General features: G+C 44.4%; 1 protein-coding gene across 2 annotated transcripts in view; it reads right to left on the bottom strand.

The window, feature by feature from the left end:
* Positions 1–3,272: 3,272 nt before the first annotated feature.
* ZBTB22 (zinc finger and BTB domain containing 22) overlaps positions 3,273–20,029 on the bottom strand; it is a 28,677-nt gene continuing 11,920 nt past the window's right edge. The window contains exons 2-3 of one of the 2 annotated variants that reach the window (XR_016307326.1): positions 4,688–18,054; positions 3,273–4,633 (exon numbers count right to left, since the gene is read on the bottom strand). Coding sequence is in view for 1 of the 2 variants with exons in the window: in XM_089657183.1 (XP_089513309.1) it covers positions 16,708–18,027 (1,320 nt within the window). In the remaining variant the exon portion in view is untranslated. Of the gene's footprint in view, positions 18,055–20,029 lie in introns of both variants that reach the window. The other variant, XM_089657183.1, reaches the window with a different exon arrangement.

The following is a 20,029-nucleotide window of genomic DNA, read 5'->3' as shown; positions in this document are numbered from 1 at the left end:
TCTCATCTGGCCACAGCACTTTCTCCCAATCCTTCTCTGAATCATTTAGATCAGTGGTTCTCAACCTGTGGGTCACGACCCCTTTGAGGGTCGAACAACCCTTTCACAGGGATCGCCTAAGACCATCGGAAAACACATATTTCCGATGTGTAAAGAGCAGCTACTGTGTAGAAAGCAGCTACTGTGTTGAAAGCAGCAGTATTGGAGGTAAAACGACACTTTATGAATTATAATAACTGGGTAAATAATTTTATGGTTGGGGGGTCACCACAACATGAGGAATTGTAATAAAGGGTCGCGGCATTAGGAAGGTTGAGAACCACTGATTTAGATGTTCATTGGCAAATTTCAGATGTGCCTTCATGAACAGGGGGACCTTTGCGGATGCTGCAGGATTTCATTCCATGGTGGGGTATTGTGTTACCAATGGTTTGTTTGGTGACTGTGGTCCCAACTGCCTTGAGATCATTCACAAGCTCCTTCCGTGTAGTTCTGGGCTGATCCCTCACTTTTCTCATGATCATCCTTACCCCATGAGGCGAAATCCTGCATGGAACTCCAGACCAAGGGTGATTGATGGGTATTTTGTATTTCTTTCATTTGCGAATGATCACTCCAACAGTTGTCTACTTCTCACCAAGCTTCTTGCTGATGGTCTTATAGCCCATTCCAGCCTTGTGCAGGTCTACAATCTTGTTACTGACATTGACAGCTCTTTGGTCTTGCCCATGATTGTGCCCAAAAAAGAGATTCTGCTGATAGATGTCTTTTATAGACATAACGAGTTGTCATTAGGAGCACCTTCTAAGTCCTCATGCACACGGGACGTTTTTACAGCGGCTGTTTTTGACTTTTAAAGTTTTTTTCTATATCCAGTAAACCCCCCAGCATGTTAACCTATGTGTCCATACACACATAGACTGGAATCAGCATTTTTTTGGCAGGGGCATTTTTTGGCTGGAAAAACAAAGAACTAGTGTGTTTCTAGAGGTGCTTTTTAGCTGTAAAAATGCTCTAATGCTAAAAAAGTGGCAAATCTGCATTTGTGGACTTTTTTTGACCCCAAAAAATTTTCTTTGGGTAAAGAAAAACGTTAAAAAACACTAAAAATGCAAACCTGAAAAAACGTGGCGAAACGCAGCTAAACTCTATTGCAAAAAACACTAAAAACTGCTGAAAACTCACATTTTTAACGTAACTTTAAACAACTAATGTTACCAGCTTTATTAAAATCCCCCCCCCCCCCCCCCCCGTGTGCATGGAGCCCTAAATTGACAGGACTAATCTGTGTACCACATGAGTACATAGACAGTCTGTGGGAGCCAGAATTATGGTTGGTTGGTAGGGGATCAAATACTTTTTTTACTCACTGAACTCCAACTCGATTTATAACATTTGTATTGTATTTTTTCTGGATTTTTGGTTGATATTCTGTATCATTTAAAATGCACCAATGCTAAAAATTATAGACCCTTCATTTCTTCATAAGTCCTCATGCACACGGGGCATTTTTACAGCGGCTGTTTTTGGCTTTTGATGTTTTTTTCTACAGCCAGTAAACCCCCCAGCATGTTATCCTATGTGTCCATGCACACAGACTGTAATCAACATTTTTTAGCTGGAAACCCCCCCCCCCCCGTTTTTTAGCTGTAAAAATGCTCTAATGTTGAAAAACACCACAAACCAGCGTTTTTGGACTTTTTTGACCCCCCCAAATTTTTTTTTTGTAAAGAAAAACCCACTAAAAAACGCAAACATGGGAAAACGCCTCTAAACGCGGCAAAAGGCCTTTAAACGCTAATGCAAAAAAACTCACGTTTTTACCGTTACCAGCGTTATAAAAACATCCCGTGTGCATGAGGACTAAGTGGGCAACGTACAAAATCTGCAGGGAATCAAATTATTATTTTCCCCACTGTATGTGCATATTTTCATCTTGCCCATAGTTCTACTTTAACCATTAGCCGCCTGGCCTATAGCCGTTTGGCGGCCGCAAAAATGCATTAGATTTCCGGGGTATACGCCATTTGCCGTCCTCCCGCACATGCGCAGTTCACGCGGTTGCAGAGCCGTGCAGCGGCGCGATCTATCACCGGCCGTGTACCTCGGACAAGGCCGATGACAGATCTGAGTACCGGCCCCCATTGCCGGTACCATGTGACCTGCTGTGACTAATCACAGCAGGTCACATGACAGTTGTATACAATGGATGGCTTCATTCATGCCATCCATTGTATACTAGTGTCTAGCTGTGAATGGTCACAGCAGGTCACATGTCATGTGATTAGCTGTGGCCAAATCACAGCTAAGCACAAAAAAACAAAAACAAAAACAAAAAAACCCTGAACGAATCGGTCATTCAGGTAAATGCTTGCTTATAGCAAAGTAATTCTTTGCTATAAGCAAATTGTGTAAAAAAAAAATACTGATCACTTCCCCAAAGTAGTACAATGTTACTATGGTAACATTGTACTACTTTGGTCATAGTAAAATATGAAAAATTAAAAATAATAAAAAAAAAATATATATATATATATATTTTCATACTGTCACCAGTCAGTGTCCCTGATCACCGCCATGCCAGTTATATGAAGACGCTGTACTGCACTGGTGACAATATGTAAAAAAAAAAATAGTGAAAATTATTTTTTTCATTTTTTCATTTTCCGAAAAATTATGACAAAAAAAATACAACTTCAAAAAACTCGCCATTCCTCTTATGAAGTACGTCGGACTGTCTACTCTGCAAAAAGGGGTCATTTGGGGGATATCTGTACTATTCTGACATTCTTGGACCTCAAGAAATTAGATTGCCGTCAGTACTTCAGGATTGATCAATATTCAGATCTATACCATAGTTTGTGAACTCTATAACTTTCCTACAAACTAAATAATACATCCTAATTTGGGTTATTTTCACCAAAGACATGTAGCAGAATACATCTCGGCCTACATTTATGAAGAACAATTATTTATTTGTAAACTTTTATAACAGAAACAAAGAAAAACGTGGTTTTTTTCAACATTTTTGGTCTTTTTTTTTGTTAATTTAGCAAAAAATAAAAACCTCGGCGGTGATTAAATACCACCAAAAGAAAGCTCTAGTTGTGTGAAGAAAATGATAAAATTTTAGCTTGGGTACAATGTTGTATGACCGCGCAATTGTCATTCAAAGTGTGAGAGCGCTGAGACCTGAAAACTGGCCTGGGCAGGAAGGTGTAAAATTGCCCGGTATTGAATTGGTTAAAGCTCGAAAGAAAACAATCACACAGTTTCGGGTAAACGCACTTTATTCTACAAGCCAACAGTAATTAGTCACCTTAACGAGGGCCACGCCCCCTCACTACAATAAATTATGGCATTAAAAAAAGTTGTGTGTGTGTCTTTGTATGTACACAGCCGTACATACACACTTGTACAATTATGTATACACAATAGTGTTTCTTACTCGGGTTAGTACAGTAAGAGAACCTGTCTATGTACATGTGATCTACACGCATACATCCGTACACCTATGACGCGGTGCGCTCACAACTGTGCATCTATACGCACGTGTGTATACAAACAGGAAGGGATGGCACATCTCATGTCTGGGCGTACCTTATGTCAGTCTAATTACACTTATAAATAGTTTGGCTTCTCTAAGAGACGCCGCATTATATACATACATATAGGTGTCTGGAAAAACAAACTATATACATAGACACACACATCTACTGCGAGGACTCAATATAGTCTAGTCATATACATCTGTAACAATATTGCATAAGGATACAATACCTTTGTGCGGGTACAGTGTACACAGATATACACACACAGGGCTGGTATGTATGTTAGGACACATGGCAGAACGGAAGAGGTATCATCTCTGGGAAATATGGGTTTTAACGCTTGGGAGGGTCTATTTAGAAAAGCTTGAAATCCAAGGGGGCGGTCTACTTATAGAAAATAGCACAGCCATCACTAAAAATCCTGTGTTTTGTCTAACAGGCGTATTTTCAGCTCCATCTAGTGGCCATAATGCAGTATTTTCCTGATTGTGTTACTTCAGGAAAATACCACATTATGGCCACTAGATGGAGCAGACGATCATAAGAATTACATATTAGTCAAAATATAGAGATCGAGACAACTCGCTCCTCTCTGAATGCAGAGGGTTTTTTTTACATTCTTGATGTTGTTCTAGAATAGGGATCTTAAGGACACACTTGTGGTATGTGGTATTCGGAACATGTTTGTGGTGTACTTCAATGGTTTAGAATGGTGGTTTTGGCAAGCTTTGCAAGTTGTAGCACCTGCTATACATTGCAAGCAAGATCAAATGAATGCAAAATGACGCAAACATACTGAGTGTATTAGACCATTCACTATTCATGTAGATCGGGGTTTCCAAGCTTTCTAAACAAAGGGCCAATTTGCTGTCCTTCAGATTTTAGGGGGGGGGGGCCACGCTATGGTCATTGAGAGTAGAAAAGGTCTTGACGTCAGTGGGAATAAACCATGCCTTCTTTGGTTTTAGTGGGAGCAATGGCACCCCATCGTTGGTGTCATTGGGAGGAATTGTGCTCCATCATTGGGCCTGATTATTGGTGTCATTGGGAGGAATTGTGCTCCATCATTGGTGTCATTGGGCCTGATTATTGGTGTCATTGGGAGGAATTGTGCTCCATCATTGGTGTCATTGGGCCTGATTATTGGTGTCATTGGGAGGAATTGTGCCCCATAATTGATGTCATTAGGAGGATTTGTGCTCCTCCATTGATGTCAATGGAGGGAATTATGCCCCATTGGGGTATCAGTGGATAAAACAGTGCCCCAAAGGCCAGATAAAAGCAAGCAAAGGGCCACATCCAGCCCTCGGGCCACAGTTTGGAGAGCACTGGTGTAGAGAACAGGCACTGGCAATGCAAGGGATTTAGAAAGGTTTATTAAAGCAACACAAACGCCTCTCCTATGTGACCTTGTCAATGAATCCTTCCAGTGACGGAGCAATGGAAAACATGGAAACAGATGTGTGACATACGCCTTAAGGGTTAAAGCTTGACCCGTACATTGATTAGATAGGAGTCTCATGGAATCCAACTGCCATTTTCGGGTCAACTCACTGAAGCCTATCGCCGGATAATACAGGTGTGACCATTTAATTCCTGGAATGCCCGCAGCGTAGCATGATGGTGGTGGGTCGCACAGCCATTCGCACTCAAGCGTGTTCTGACATGTTCTGACCTGCACTCTCCTGGGTCACAGGCCAGATGACTCAGTCTTTATGGAGTAGTGCGAGAAATAACACGCGTGCTGTTGGCGGAAAATGAGTGACAGGAATCTAGAGCAGAAAAATACCATCAGATTTTGCATGAAAATTAGGAAAGGTGCAAAAGAAACTTTAGGTCTGCTACAACAGGCTTATGGTGAACATTCCATGAAGAATGGTCTAGGTGGTTGAAGGAGGGCGGGATGATGCCTACGACGTGGGGAACCAAAAAACGCACCAAATGGATGCAAATGTGGGAAATGAAAAGGTTACGGGAATCTGTTCGGAGGAAAAGACTGGAACTCTGACCTGACGAGTGGATTCGCCACCATGACCATGCTCCTGCACATGATGCGTCAAGTGTTCGCGAGTTCCTGGCCCAGAAATCCATTTTGAAATTGGCCAACCACCTTATTCCCCTGACTTAGCACCCTGAGACGTTTGGCGGTTTCCAAAATAAAAATGTATTAATAGGACACAGATGATGACGTTGCAGACAGCCAGCGCGCCGCGACAAAGATACTGCGCAGCATTCCGGAAAAAGATATGCAGTGGTATAGTCAGGTAAATAAAAGTGCGTCGCTTCCCAAGGGGGACTACTTTGAAAGTGACAACGGCTGCTAGTGTAGAGGGAATCAGTCCATTCTGAGGATGGAATTGTCACACATTGGATAATGGAATCAGATAAAATCGTTCATCCAGCCTACTGGACTGTCCCCTTTGCGTTCAGAGATAAAAATGGCGTCTTGTTAAAACCTTCCAGAGATGTCAGACCTGTTGGGTTCCTGCCATGCAAACATGTACACCAGCCCAGTAATATTGCTATGTCTCCTATGGATTTGAACGCATGTGTGTACATCCACCGATTCACCTCTGGGACTTGTAGTGCTACTGCGGGAATTCATGGAAATTGCAGTGGACTGTTCATTACATAGAAGGCAGTTCCTCGCCTCCTTCAGGCTCATTCAATAGGAGGCTGCAGGGAGCTGTAAGAATGGAGGGAAGTGCGGTAACCCATAGCAACCAACTGGCTTTGAGACAACTGCAGTCAGCTTGGTTGCTATGGGTTACTGCTCTGTGCACACCATGATGGCTCTCTGGTCTATATGGCGAGCCTCGGATGTCAGCGGTTCCTTGTGAATTCCAAAGTTGTGTTTTCCTGAACACAGAAAATGGCCCCTTAATTGTGAAGCGTGATGGATGTCAGGTTCTTATTGTTCAGCTCTAAGCCCCCCCGTTCACACCGGGCCGACTTGTCATGCGATTTTACAGTTCCAAATCACACCCTGTTGCCGGCAATGGAACCGTTCATGTTGTAGCGATTACAAAAAAGGTTCCTGCACTACTTTTTGCCAACCGCACTACAACATGACAAGTCGCACCCTGTTGCCAGCAATGGAACCGTTCATGTCGTAGCGATTACGAAAAAGTCCCCTACACTACTTTTTGTCAATTGCATTGAGATTTGCATAGATGTCTATTAAGTGAAGTCGCAAATTAAGTCGGCAGTACAAATCGCACCAATCTGCGGCTTTGAAATCAGGCTGAACTAGCACAATTTCAAAGCCGCACCAGTGTGAACCAGGGCTAGGGGCTCATTCAGATGTGTGGACAGGGGCAGTAAAAGCAGGCGGTTGATCTGCGGTTTTGCTGTTCCCCAATCGTCCACCTAAACAAAGTCATGCAGATGCCCAGAGCTGTACAGAAGTGGAGCAAAAATGAAACCCTCTGTCCTATTCAGCAGGCAGTACTGCCAATGAACATGACCTATTAAAGTTAATGGAGCCACACATGGACGCAGCGGTTGTGTCGGTTGGTGGTGGTGGTGGCGGTGGTGGGGGGGGGGGAATGGTTCTGAGTTGCCTAGGGCAGCATAAGAACTAAACACACCACTGGGTTGCAGCACTGCGGTTTAGCCTTTTTAAAAGGTTAAAACCGAAAATGAGGAAGCGACGTATCGCGTTCCCAGCCACCTGATAGGTACCTCTGAACAGTTTAGAGAGTGATCCTTAAAGTTAAACTCCAGTTTTGGTGAAAACCCTCCAGGTGAACTTTCTTGCAAATCCTGATCTGCTTCTGTTCCATAAATATCCAAACCGGCCATCTCCATGCAAATGCCAAACACTTGTGTCAATGCCAAAAAATGTGTGAGGGTTTGGCTTCACAATGCTCATATGATCAGTTCCAGTGCTGCAATACAAAGATTGGTACCCCAGCATCCCTTTGGACATGAATGGAACTCACCAAAGGTGAAAAAACAAGTGCAGTAAGCGTATGGACATTGCTGGCGATGCCTTATACCAGCGGTCACCAGATATGGCCCCTTGCCTGCCTTTATCTGGCCCTTGGGGCACTATTCCTTCCACAGACACAAATGATGTGGCACCATTTGTCCCACTGACACAAAAAATGGGGCAGTATACCTCCCCACTGGAAACACCAATGGGGCAATATTCCTCCAAACTGACACCACCAATGGGGCATTATTCCTACCTCTGACACCACCAGCGTGGCACTAGTTCCCCCACTGAGACAAACAATGGGGCAGTATTCCTCCCCACTGACACCACCAACAGGGCACTATTCAAACCACCGACACCAATAGGGCACTATTCCCCCCACTGACACCAACGTTGGGACACTATTCCCCCCACTGTCACCAACATTGGGACATTATTCCCCCAACTGACACCAACATTGGGACATTATTCCCCCCACTGTCATCAACATTGGGACATTATTCCCCCAACTGACATCAACAATGGGACATTATTCCCCCAACTGACACCAACAATGGGGCAGTATTCCCCCCACAGATACCAAAAACAGGGCAGTATTCCCATCATTGACACCTACAATGGGGTACTAGTCCCCCCACTGACACCAACATTGGGACACTACTCCCCCCACTGACATCAACAATGGGGACACTATTCCCCCCAATTACACCAACAATGAGGCACTGGTCCCCCCACAGATACCAAAAATAGGGCACATATTCCTCCTACTGACACCAATAATAGGGCACTTAAGCCTGAGGGGCTGTAAACTGGCCCTTTGTTTGGAAATCACTGCCTTATACCATACAGCGGGCCAACAGTAATATGATCTATGAGTTAATTCCACAAGCAGGGGTTGATGATTTCATGTATCTAGGGAACCCTTACTAAAACCAATTCATGGAAGGGGGGGGTGGTTAATAGCAAAAACTGTCCCTAACATTGGTTGTCAGTAGGAGGAATGCAACCCCTACAGTGGTGGTCATATTGCCACCCTTCTGAACAACTAAAAAGGTAATTGGTGTCATGCAGCTCACTCTTTATAGTGGAGTTGGCTCCATAACTATGAAGGCCCCATCAGATCGAAGGTCAATCAGCCAAAGCTCAGGGAACCCCTAGAACCGTAGTGGAGAATGGCTTCCTTACAGGGTCAGAGCTATTGTAATTGCAAAGTAGAGAAATGTAATTTTCTCATCTATTTCAGGAGACAATGTCTGGCTGCAGATTGGAAAGCCAATTGTTAAGGACAAATAAGGGACACAATGGCTTGAGGGGATATGTGTTCTGTATTACTTTCAATAAAACTAGAGTTACCCTTTAAGGATAATTATAGCAGTGATAGGCAAAATATTAAGATTTTATCCTATAAACAAAATTATAGGTTTTTTGAGGTTGGTGATCACAAAATGTAACCAAGTGTCCAATGGACACATCATAAGGAACCGCAGACATCACTAAGACGTGCCACATTCACATATGGTGACCATATTGTCTGGCTGGCCAATATTCATGGAAACTCAAGGTGCCCTAGTACTGTCATTATTCTCATGAATATTGCCCTGATCCATAAGTGTGCCACTGTCAATCACAACATAATCGAATCCCGTACCCCTCCATACACATTCCTGTAGTGTTTGTCATTTATGTTCTGTACATATTAACGCGTACCTGTTACCCATACAGCATGGAGGCAGGTACTATGCAGGCCGAGCTCTCACCCCACCAATTAATCTCACCAAAGTTCATGGAACCAGTGCCAACAGCACAAGGCACTTTGTGAATGGATAGGCTGCACGGTAGCATAGTCACTGCACTCTAACCCACAAAGTGACTGCCTCAGCTTTGAGCTGGTGACAGGTGCTCTTTAAAGAGGACAAGTCTTAACTAAAAATTTAATTGGCTGTTTGCACAATTGATAAGCCTGTATATACACTCTATTGCCAAAAGTATTGGGACGCCTGTCTTTCCACGCACATGAACTTTAGTCTTAGTCCGTAGGGTTCAATAATGAGTTGGCCCCGCCCTTTGCAGCTATAACAGCTTCAACTCTTCAGAGTACACAAGGTTTAGGAGGGTGTCTATGGGAAGGTTTGACTATTCTTCCAGAAGCGCATTTGTGAGGTCAGGCACTGATGTCAGACGAGAAGGCCTGGCTCTCAGGCTCCACTTTAATTCATCCCAAAGGTGTTCTATGGGGTTGAGGTCAGGACTCTGTGCAGGCCAGTCAGGTTCCTCCACCCCAAACTCCCTCATCCATGTCTTTATGGACCTTGCTTTGTGCACTGGGGTGCAGTCATGTTGGAACAGGAAGGGGCCATCCCCAAACTATTCTCACAAACTTGGGAGCATGAAATGGTCCAAAATGTCTTGGTATGCTGACGCCTTAAGAGTTCCCTTCACTGGAGCTAGGGGGCCAAGCCCAACCCCTGAAAAACAATCCCACACCATAATCCCCCCTCCACCAAACTTTACGCTTGGCACAATGCAGTCAGGCAAGTACCGTTCTACTGGAAACCACCAAACCCAGACACGTCCATTGGATTGCCAGACAGAGAAGTGTGATTCGTCACTCCAGAGAACACGTCTCCACTGCTCTAGAGTCCAGTGACGGCGTGCTTTACACCACTGCATCCAACGCTTTGCACTTGGTGATGTAAGGCTTGGATGCAGCTGCTCAGCCATAAAAACCCATTCCATGAAGCTCTCTACGCACTGTTGTTGAGCTAATATGAATGTCACACCAAGTTTGGAGGTCTTTAGCTGTTGGCTCTGCGCACTGTGTGCTTCAGCATGCGCTGACCCCGCTCTGTCATTTTACGTGGCCTACCACTTGGTGGCTGAGTTGCTGTTGTTCCCAATTGCTTCCACTTTGTTATAATCCCACTAACAGTTGAGCGTGGAATATTTAGCAGCCAGGAAATGTCACAGATAGAATTATTGCACAGGGGGCAACCTATCACGGGACCACGCTTGGAGTCACTGAGCTCCTGAGAACGGTCAATTCTTTCACAAATTTTTGTAGAAGCAGTCTGCATGCCTAGGGGCTTGATTTTATACACATGCGGCCATGGAGGTGATTGGAACACCTGAATCCAATGATATGGGGGAGGGTCCTAATACTTTTGGCAATATATTAATGTTAGATTTGAAATATACAGAGTTTAAAAAAGAAATGTAAATGGATAATAAACATTTAAATAAATACAAGTTAATCTTCTGGAAGGTCATTTTACAGTCATGTGGTTAAAAGCCAGACACATCAAACCTATGTGCAAATGTAAAAAGTCACCAGCACTCCAGAATATTCCTCTCACCACTTTAGTGTGAAAATATCTATCATAGGGTTCGTGCCAAAAATTCCGGAGGCCTTACAGGGACCCTTTCCCAGGGCAGAATAGTCACTTTAGCATAGTCTAGCCTTTCTCAACCTTTCAACACAGAGGAACCCTTGAAATAACTTTCCGGTCTCAGGGAAACCCTGCTAAAAAGTACTACTGTATATCTACAACTCATGATACAGTAGTGTGATGAACATTGGGAAAAATGCTGCTTACATTTGTGGTCATTGGGAAGAATTACCCCATTACAGATAGCTAAAAAGGTAAATGGTAATGGTGGGAACTTATCTGAGTGGCAGAAACTGCTCAAGGAACCCCTAGCAATCATTGGAGGAACCCTAGTTGAGAAACCCTGGCGTACTCTCTATGCTCTGCCTTCAGCAATGGACCCTGCAAAACGCCGTGACATGATGTTTCGACAATAAAGTGGTGAAAAGAATATACAGGAGCACTGGTGACCTTCTCCATTTACTGGATTTCTACATGGTGCCCCTGGTTGTGTCACTTTAAGCACCCTCCATCTTGAATAAGTCACATTCTGAAGGTTAACCAGTTCACATAATATCCTCTGTGTGGTGCTACCTTTCAAGTCTAGACTGTTAGCTCTTGCAACATGTCTCTTCTGTGTTAAGTTCCGCCAAGATGGCATCAGACACCGCCATCTTGGTGGAGTTTGAGGCTTCTGATCAGAATACAAGAGAATAGTACCTAACAGCTGGGAGAGGGAGCGCTGAAACCGTTGGTCAAATGTTAGAAATATGACACTCAACAGAACTGGGTTAGGGCAGGTAGGTGATACAACACAAGGCCTTTGGGTGACCATCGTACACAATATTCACATGCTTTAATCTCTACCAGTTTAGAATCCATTTAAGTATTCATTTGTGGCTAGACCTCTTTGAGCTTCATAAAAATGCATGTTAAGATTTGGAAAAGACTACCTCTTTGAATCTGCATAGCCAACCATAACACACAACCTGCTAAAGAAAACCAGGTTGGTTCCCCAAACACACCTCCATTTAAAGCAGTGGTCTCCAAACTGTAGCCTGGGGGCTGGCTGTGGCCTTTTGCTTGTCTTTATCTGGCCCTTGCAGCACTATTCTTCCCACTGATATGAGGCACTATTTTGTCCACTGACATCAACAATGGGGCATCATTTCTCCCACTGACACCAACAATTTGGCAATATTCCTCTACCCAATATGTTTATGTTTACTCACACTGTTGCCTAGAAAATCTGCACTCCCGCTGGCCACAGTCCTGCCCCCCTAAAGTCTGAAGGACAATTAACTGGCCCTTTGTCTACAAAGTTTGGATACCACAGATTTAAAAGATCCGTCCACCCAAGGTGGACATTTTATTTCTAGGTGGGTTAAATTGCCCAATGGCATCTTAGACTCCAATAGTGAAAACTCCTTGCCAGAGTTCTCCACTTTTTCCCTTCCTTCCCTACCATTACAAAGCCACCACGTCTTACTCCTCCACCTGCATCCTCTGCAATGTAAAATGTATGAACACAGGATGCATCAAGGAGCAGAGAAGGAGGCCCCATGCAATAGCTGTATTGGGCAATTCAGGAGAGCTTGTATTAAAGTCTCCAAGAGATCTCAAAAAGTTGGTGTGTGTATTAATGCACCCGAGTCCACCCAAAGATGAAATATTAGCTCAGGATGGACTCAGAACTTCTAATAATAGTTGTCAAAATCCTGTATATATGTCCTATACATATATGTGTTCTTTCACATACAAAAGTGGGTAACAAGTGTTTTTTTTTTCTTTTTTTGGAAGGAAGACAGGAGGAATAATTATAAAAACTGGCTGTAAAAATTATGAATATATAAAAGCTATCCCACATTCTCTGTAAAATACATTTTTCGTAGACTTGCTGTGCTCAGATTTGAGCACAAACCCCAGTTTAGCTTTGCTAAAGCCTTGGCGTTTCCTGTTGCCTCAGCTTGCTCAGGCACAACTAGAGCTGAAAATGGATCTAGTGTCAAGGAAGCTAAGCGAGTCTGGGAGATCCAAGATGGCTAAGCAGGTCCAGGAGACTGAAGGAATCTGGAGATCTTGGTGGAGTGAGAGAATCCAGGATGCCAGGAGATACCCTATAGAGAGGCCAGAAGTCGCTACAGGCTGAGTGAACCAGGAAAGCCCATCTCTGCGTGCCAACAGTGACTTTCCTCCGACAAAGAATGTTGAAAGCTAAACCTTTGGAATTCTACATGGAGCGTTGTTTATCAGCTCTACTGAAACAGGCAACTGGTGATTTGGGAACCCCTGCTTGTGATACAAAAAAATCTACTCCCAGACACGCCCACTGCAAGCTTCTTGTTTCTTACATACAGGAAACCTCATGTGAAATAAATCTCAATGTGACAGTATTTAGAAGCTCTTTTTCTAGTTGCCGTTTTTAGAGGTATCCCTCCGTGTCTTCAGCCAAATAAATAATGTGCATATAAAAATGGGGCAGTCTGCTCACACAATGGATCTGGGACTTTAGGAGAATTGTAGTGTTTACACTTCTTATCCAAGAAGCTAAAATACTGTACAAGTGTTGTCTTTGTGTGCCGACCCTTGGCACAGGCATCTTTCACCCTCTATAACATAAGAGTAGATAGGGCTATCGCTTCCCCGGCTGTCAGAACGTCTGTTGGGTGAAGCGTCGCCCATTGCAAAACAATGCCAGACGTAAGAACTCAATGTCAGCCGCTGTTATACAGTTATCTTTGCAGCTGAGCAAGAATTTGAAGATAAGTCATATCATGGTGGGGGCAGTTTGTGTCCGTGGATTAGAAGGGCCTGAGCAACTCCAACTTTCTGAGAGCCATAGGAGAACATCAGTATATTGCTTTTACTGAGATGAAAGTTGAATTGTTAAGATGTGACCAGTGAAACAGATTCATTCCTTTGGCTGCTGGAACTGAAACAAAGAGGATGAAGCTCAGAAAGCTGAATTTAAGGATTTGTATGTGCCCTCCTGCAATGTCTCCTAATTATGTTCCTCATTGTTTGTGAAGGTTCTTATCCAGGTCATGGTACACCAAATAGGTAATCACATTCAGCTTAGATTAGCTTGTTCTGTAAATGTGAAGAGGTTTCATTATTCTTCCAAGTGGCTTCCTCAACTCAAGCTCATTCTGTAATGTTGACTAACTACTGCCTCATTCTTGAAAGTGTCTCTAACCAATGCAAAGCAATGAATTTATACTCCATTAGATCCTTAAAAAAAAAAAAAAAAAAAAAAGCTAAACTCCAGGCTGGAGAAAACGTAAAACTTGCAGTGGGCCTCCCTTCGCATTGCAAGGTCTAAAAGCTGGTTTTGTCCATGCCTCCTGGCCGCCTTCTTGCTGCACAACCATTTGCCCAAAGCTGCTCCTCTTCAACTGCAGCTTTCTGATGTTACCACGTATAATACAGGACCAGTGCTCCTGCCATGTACATGAGAACGCCAACGCCCTGCCCACATTTCTGGGAATGTTTAATAGCAGAGGAGAGTGTTGGATCCTGGGGGAGGAACGAAAAAGGCAAGGACTGCTGCTTATACATCATCCCCTAGACAAGTGGTTTCCAAACTGGGTCCGGGGGCAGGATGTGGCCCGTGACTTGCCTTTATCTGGCACTTGGGGCACTAGTCCACCAAATGATACGATCGATGGGGCACTAGTCCACCAAATGATACTATCAATGGGGCACTAATCCACCAAATTACACCATTGATGCGGCACTATTCCACCAAATGACACCATTGATGCGGCACTATTCTACCAAATGACACCATTGATGCGGCACTATTCTATTTATACCAACAATGGGAAATTTTTCCTTCCACTCAAACCAATGATGGGGCATTGTTTATGCCCACTGATGTCCAGGCATTCTCTGGTCACAGTCCAGCCCCTCAAAGTCTGAAGGACAATAAACTGGCTCTTTGCTTAGAAAGTTTGGAGACCCTTGCCAAAATATATCTAACCCTTGCAGTGTGGAGGGTACCCACATCAAGGGTTACATTTTCTGCAGCCTGTAGGTCAGCTGTAATAAAACAAAGAATATACAAAAACTAACCAGCAATTTCAAATGAGTGATCTGTTCTCTACAGTACCTCCTCTCTCAATCTTTAAGCTGGTCATACCCAGTTATTTCATTTGAACGTGCATAGAAAAATCATTCATCAGAACATTCTTTCTGGCCATTGTTGAGTCAATACATTTTGTTTGAAAGCCCTAACAATTTTGTCTAGACCCGCTATTTGAATGTAATCCCAAAAGCATTAAAGAGCTTTCATTACAATATGTACAAATTGCATCCACATTTTTTCATTGCTACGGTCGAAAAGTGAACGTAGATTTGAACCCCCCTAACCATTAGAAAATCAAAGAAATTTTTGGAAAAGAAAAATGTTCAGAGTTCTACTGGTGTATGGCCAGCTTAAGAAATGCCATGGATATGTATCTATCTTCTTCACAATTCTAGATAAGCATCCTCTGCCGATAATCCCCCCTTAGACTCCTTTCACATCTGGGCATTTGCGATCTCGGGCAATCCCAAAACACTCTGCAAAAAATGACGAATTGCACCACACCTGTTTGGGTGCCATTCATTTGCAATGGCATCCAAACAGTTCTGCAATCGTGCCTAACTGCATTGCACACTGCTTGCCATTCAAATAAGCAGGAGCTTCTTTTGAGCGACAAGCTTCGCGCGATGTGGTTTGCCACTACTGAAGCTTGATTGATCACGACTGAACTGCACTGCGTTTTGGTACTATTGAAAATGAATGGCACCCGAACAGACGTAGTGCGATTTGTCATTTTTGCAGAGTGTTTTGGGATGGTGGGCAGAATTGCGGAGATTCTTCCCAGGGTCACGAATTCCCAGATGAGAACGGAGCCTTTAAAGGATCATACTCCCTCATGTAAGAGCACTAGCGATGCAACACTTTTGCAAGGACATGTGACATACGCCACAGCACAGTTCATGTGATCAGTACAGAATTAAAAAATGTAATTTTTTTGTAGATGGTGGGTTTTTGTAATTTAAGTACAGTATATCATACTGTAAGGTGGGAGAATAATTATGCGTCTAAAGCCCAACTCCTGACGTTTTCTAGTTTTGGTCATCTGGAAGCATTACACCCTGTGTAATGTTTCCCTATTGTATCCAAACCCTAAATATAGGTTATAGCTGGAGTTGGGATTGAATTTTCTAGGAATAACTGATTGGGTACACAGTATTCTACAGCTTCATATATTATAGAAATATATACTATATCCTGTGTAAACTTACCGTCCTTGAAAGCTATGGATAGCGGGTGCCTAGAACCAGGCAGTGCACAGCCATCATTTTATGGGCTCAAAATTCAGGGCCACTTGGAAAGTAAGAGAGCAGGAAGACTCTGGCCTTTAGCTAGAGAAGCCTAAACTGTGCAGAACATAAATGGCACAGTAACAAATTAGCACCATAGAGTTGGTAGTATGTAAGCCCTGGAGCTGGCATAAACTTCACCTTTGACATACGAAAAAGTTGGGGTCTACTAAGAATATTGATTTAGGACCATTGCAGGAGGGCAACTAAGTTAGCGGAGGGATCAATACACTGGTTTAAAGAAAGTGACGTTGTTTTGTTTTTTTCCAAAATTCAGTCTTCAAGTACTATACAACTACATTTAACATTTTAGTCTTCCAAGAACAGTAGAAGCAGTCTTCTTTGTCTCACATTTTCTGCACCCCTATCATGTTCTCCAGACTTTATCTCCTTATTTTGGCCCTCATGTTCAACTACTCCAAACTAGTCTGTACCTCTGCTCACCCTTCTGCCTCCACACTCTGCCCCCCTGCCTGTGTTACACAGATGGGGCTTCCGTAATTCCTTGCCCCGTTCCTCCTCCTCCTGCCACTGCCCTGTGCCTCCTTTCGCAGTGCCCACGATGCCTCATGAAACTGTCTCTCCACATAAACTTCTTGGCGCACACTTCACACTCGTACGGTTTTACTCCTGTGTGCGTTTTCATGTGTTCAGTTAGGTGGTGTTTCATCTTGAACTTCTTTCCGCAGACAGGGCAGTCGAAGGGGCGCAGGTTGAGGTGCATATTGACGTGACGGTCACGCATGCTCTTGTGCGAGAATGCTTTCCCGCAGTGGCACAGGAATATTTTTCCGCCTTCTCCTTGGGTTGTCCCTGTGCCCCCTTGCCCAGCTGCTCCGTGCCCAGATGGCAAGACCAGCAGCTGGTTTCCTTGCATGTCCAGAGGCAGAAGTGGAGGACCCTGCGGATAGCCTGAACTGGCAGCTGTGCCTTCCTCATAAGGCATGCCATCTGAAGGCTCGCAGAAGTTCACCTGCTCTTCTGGAGCATTGAGAGTGCGGACATCACTTATACTCAAGTGTTCCTCTTCTTCATCCTCCTCCAGTTCTTCTTCATCTTCTTCCTCCTCACCTTCACATGTTAACACCAGGCCCTGGTGAGGCCGTTCCTTCTTCACATACACCCAATGCCTTTGTGGCACAATACTGGGCCTTCGGTAACTGGAACAACTTGCAACAGAAGCCTCTCCTCCTCCTTGGTCTTCCTCAACTCCAGCTTCCTCTGCAGTTTCACTTGCTACATCGCTTCTTCTTCTACTCCTCTCTGCACAAGGTTCCGGTGGTGCCTCCCGTGGGCTAAAGTAGTTGCTGCTACTGGGAGACTGGTTCTCGCTGGCTCTTCCAGAATGAGGTCTCTGTGGTGTTGGGACATTACTACTGCTTCCAGCTCCATCTACGCTACTGGAGCCACTGTTGGCTCGAGCCTCCTTCAAAAGCTCAGAGCACTTATCCACAACATGCCACATCTGGAGGACGCTGCCCACCGTCAGGTAATTGACAATCTCGTCGGCCAGCATGGTCAAGCGACCCGTGTAGGCAGCACACAACACGGCTTCAAAGGCCCCCGGGTCTACTACATTAGGCAGAACCACACAGCTCATTCCCTTAAGCAGCACCTGGTCATGGAAGTAGGGGGAAGAGGCAGCCAGTACCGCTCGGTGGGCACGAAAGACACGGCCTTGCGCATGAATAGAAACATCACAGAGCTTGCCTTCCATACGCTGCTGGTTGAGGCTTTCCAGGAGGGAGCTGGCCACATCAGGGAAGTCCACATGGATGAGGGGGCCAGTGGTTTCCATGATAGCGTAGGAAGAGTGGGGGGGGACCTAGAAGATCAAGAAAAGTTTATTGGCACGGATACAAACATATATAAAGTCCAAGACAATATTCCTAACCACAGATATAAGCTGTCACGAAATACAGATGTCCGTAAGTGGGACACTGGATCATCTAAGCAAAAGATAGTTCATACGAACACCTTTTCTACTCCATGAGATTTCTCCAAACATGACTAGATGGTGTTGAAGATGTGAACAAGAGGACAGCACACAGCTTTATGTTGGTGCCAATGTGCAGAGTTACAAACCTTCTGGTGTGAGGTTCAGTGTATCGAATCTACAGTCTTCAGCAGGGGCGGACTGACAACTCATGGGTCCCCCGGGGAATAGGGGATCATGGGGCCCCTGTATCCTTGCCCAAACTCAAAAAAGCCTATGAAAAAGGTACCAGGGGCATCTCATGGGGCCCCTTACTGACCCCGGGCCCTCGGGCAGTGCCCGAGTTTCCATATGGTCAGTCCGCCCCTGGTCTTCAGTTACCCTATACATTATTCCCATTTTCTTTTACACCACACCTCCCTCCCCAAGAAACAATACTTTCAATCTTTAGCCAGGTATTTAATCAACACTGTCAAGATGAGCATAGCACTTCATTGAAGTCCAAACACATTCCTATCTTGCAGGAATGGTAAAAAAAAATTAGAATAGATGAAATGGAGGAATGATGTTCATGTAACACGGGATTGACTTCTCAAATACAACCTTACTTGGTTCTGTTGGATACACCACAAAGCAACAATGAAAGAAAATAATCAAAAGGATAATGTCCATTCCCACTTCAGAGACCTACTGTGCATTCTTCAATTGTCTCATACAAGGAAATAAAACAAGGTGAGTACAATTTTTGAGTTATGGAACAGGGGGGCAATAGCAGGGGTCCAGCCTGCCCAGGAGTAGAGAGAGATTCCCTAGTGTGTGAGCACCCTATATCTTTACCATACCCTTCCCCTTACTTTCCTCTTAGGCTCCATTCACATTACCGTGGCTCCAAAATCGCCCAATTTCCAGTGCGACTTCGGAGCGTGACTTGACTTTTGGTGTGACTTTGTTCTTACGTTTCCATTCATTGTACCAAAGTTGCATAAAAATAGTGCAGGAACTGACTTGAAGTCGCACATATTTGAATGGTACTCATTGGGAAACATGGGTTGCGACAAATATCAATGGGCTCTTATATCCCTCCCTAGCCATTATGTCTTCTACACTGATCCTTTTCTGACCTTCTCCTCAACTCGTCCCTCTTCTCCTATGATCTTTCCCCTCAACCCCTATGACTTTCGTAGGAACTTTCTTTTTTCCCATAATACCGTCTTCCAAGAGGGGTTCGGTGACCCACTATAATTTTCAAGTTTTCCTTGCTGATCAGCTAGCTTGTTTGCTAAAGCTGGCCACAGACGGAGCGATTTCCTTTCTTGCAACCATGAGTTGCAGAAATGTAAAACCTTATAGGTTGGTTGTACTTAAGTTGATCAATCAACTTGGGTACATTTAGCCTGCCCATATATTTTTGTTTATCTCAGCCGGTCCTTGCACAACCAGCCGAGACTCAAACCGTCTGTGGCTTAGGGGCAGGCAGCCCATTTTCATTAACAGGAAACAAATCTACAGAAACACAAGGTTTCCCACACAGGGGTTCTTCTCCAGCAATATTAAGCTACCTGGCTCTTAAGGCTCACTCAGCCTTGGTTGCAGTCCCTCACTGCACAGGCCCACTCCTAGCCTGTAGGTATGGGTTCTCCTGACACCCCAGGCTCTCTCACTCCTCTGAGACTCACAGATTCCTCTGGTCCCCTGAACCATCCCCCAGTTTCCTCAACTCTAGTCCCCAAGACTCTCTCAGTTAGCCCAACTCCCTCAGTCCAATGACCTGGAACCTCTCCCACATAGAGCCCTGTCTCGAGTAGACTACCCTGGTTTCTAGACAAACACACACCTGTCTTCCGATAGGCGCACGCCTCTCTTT

Source organism: Staurois parvus, unplaced genomic scaffold (genome assembly GCF_062004578.1).
Source record: "Staurois parvus isolate SC_StPar_1 unplaced genomic scaffold, SC_StPar_1.0 ptg000973l, whole genome shotgun sequence".
Classification (NCBI taxonomy): Eukaryota; Metazoa; Chordata; class Amphibia; order Anura; family Ranidae; genus Staurois; species Staurois parvus.
Note: the sequence above shows the minus strand (reverse complement) of the source record. Positions and strands in the feature narration are given on the sequence as shown.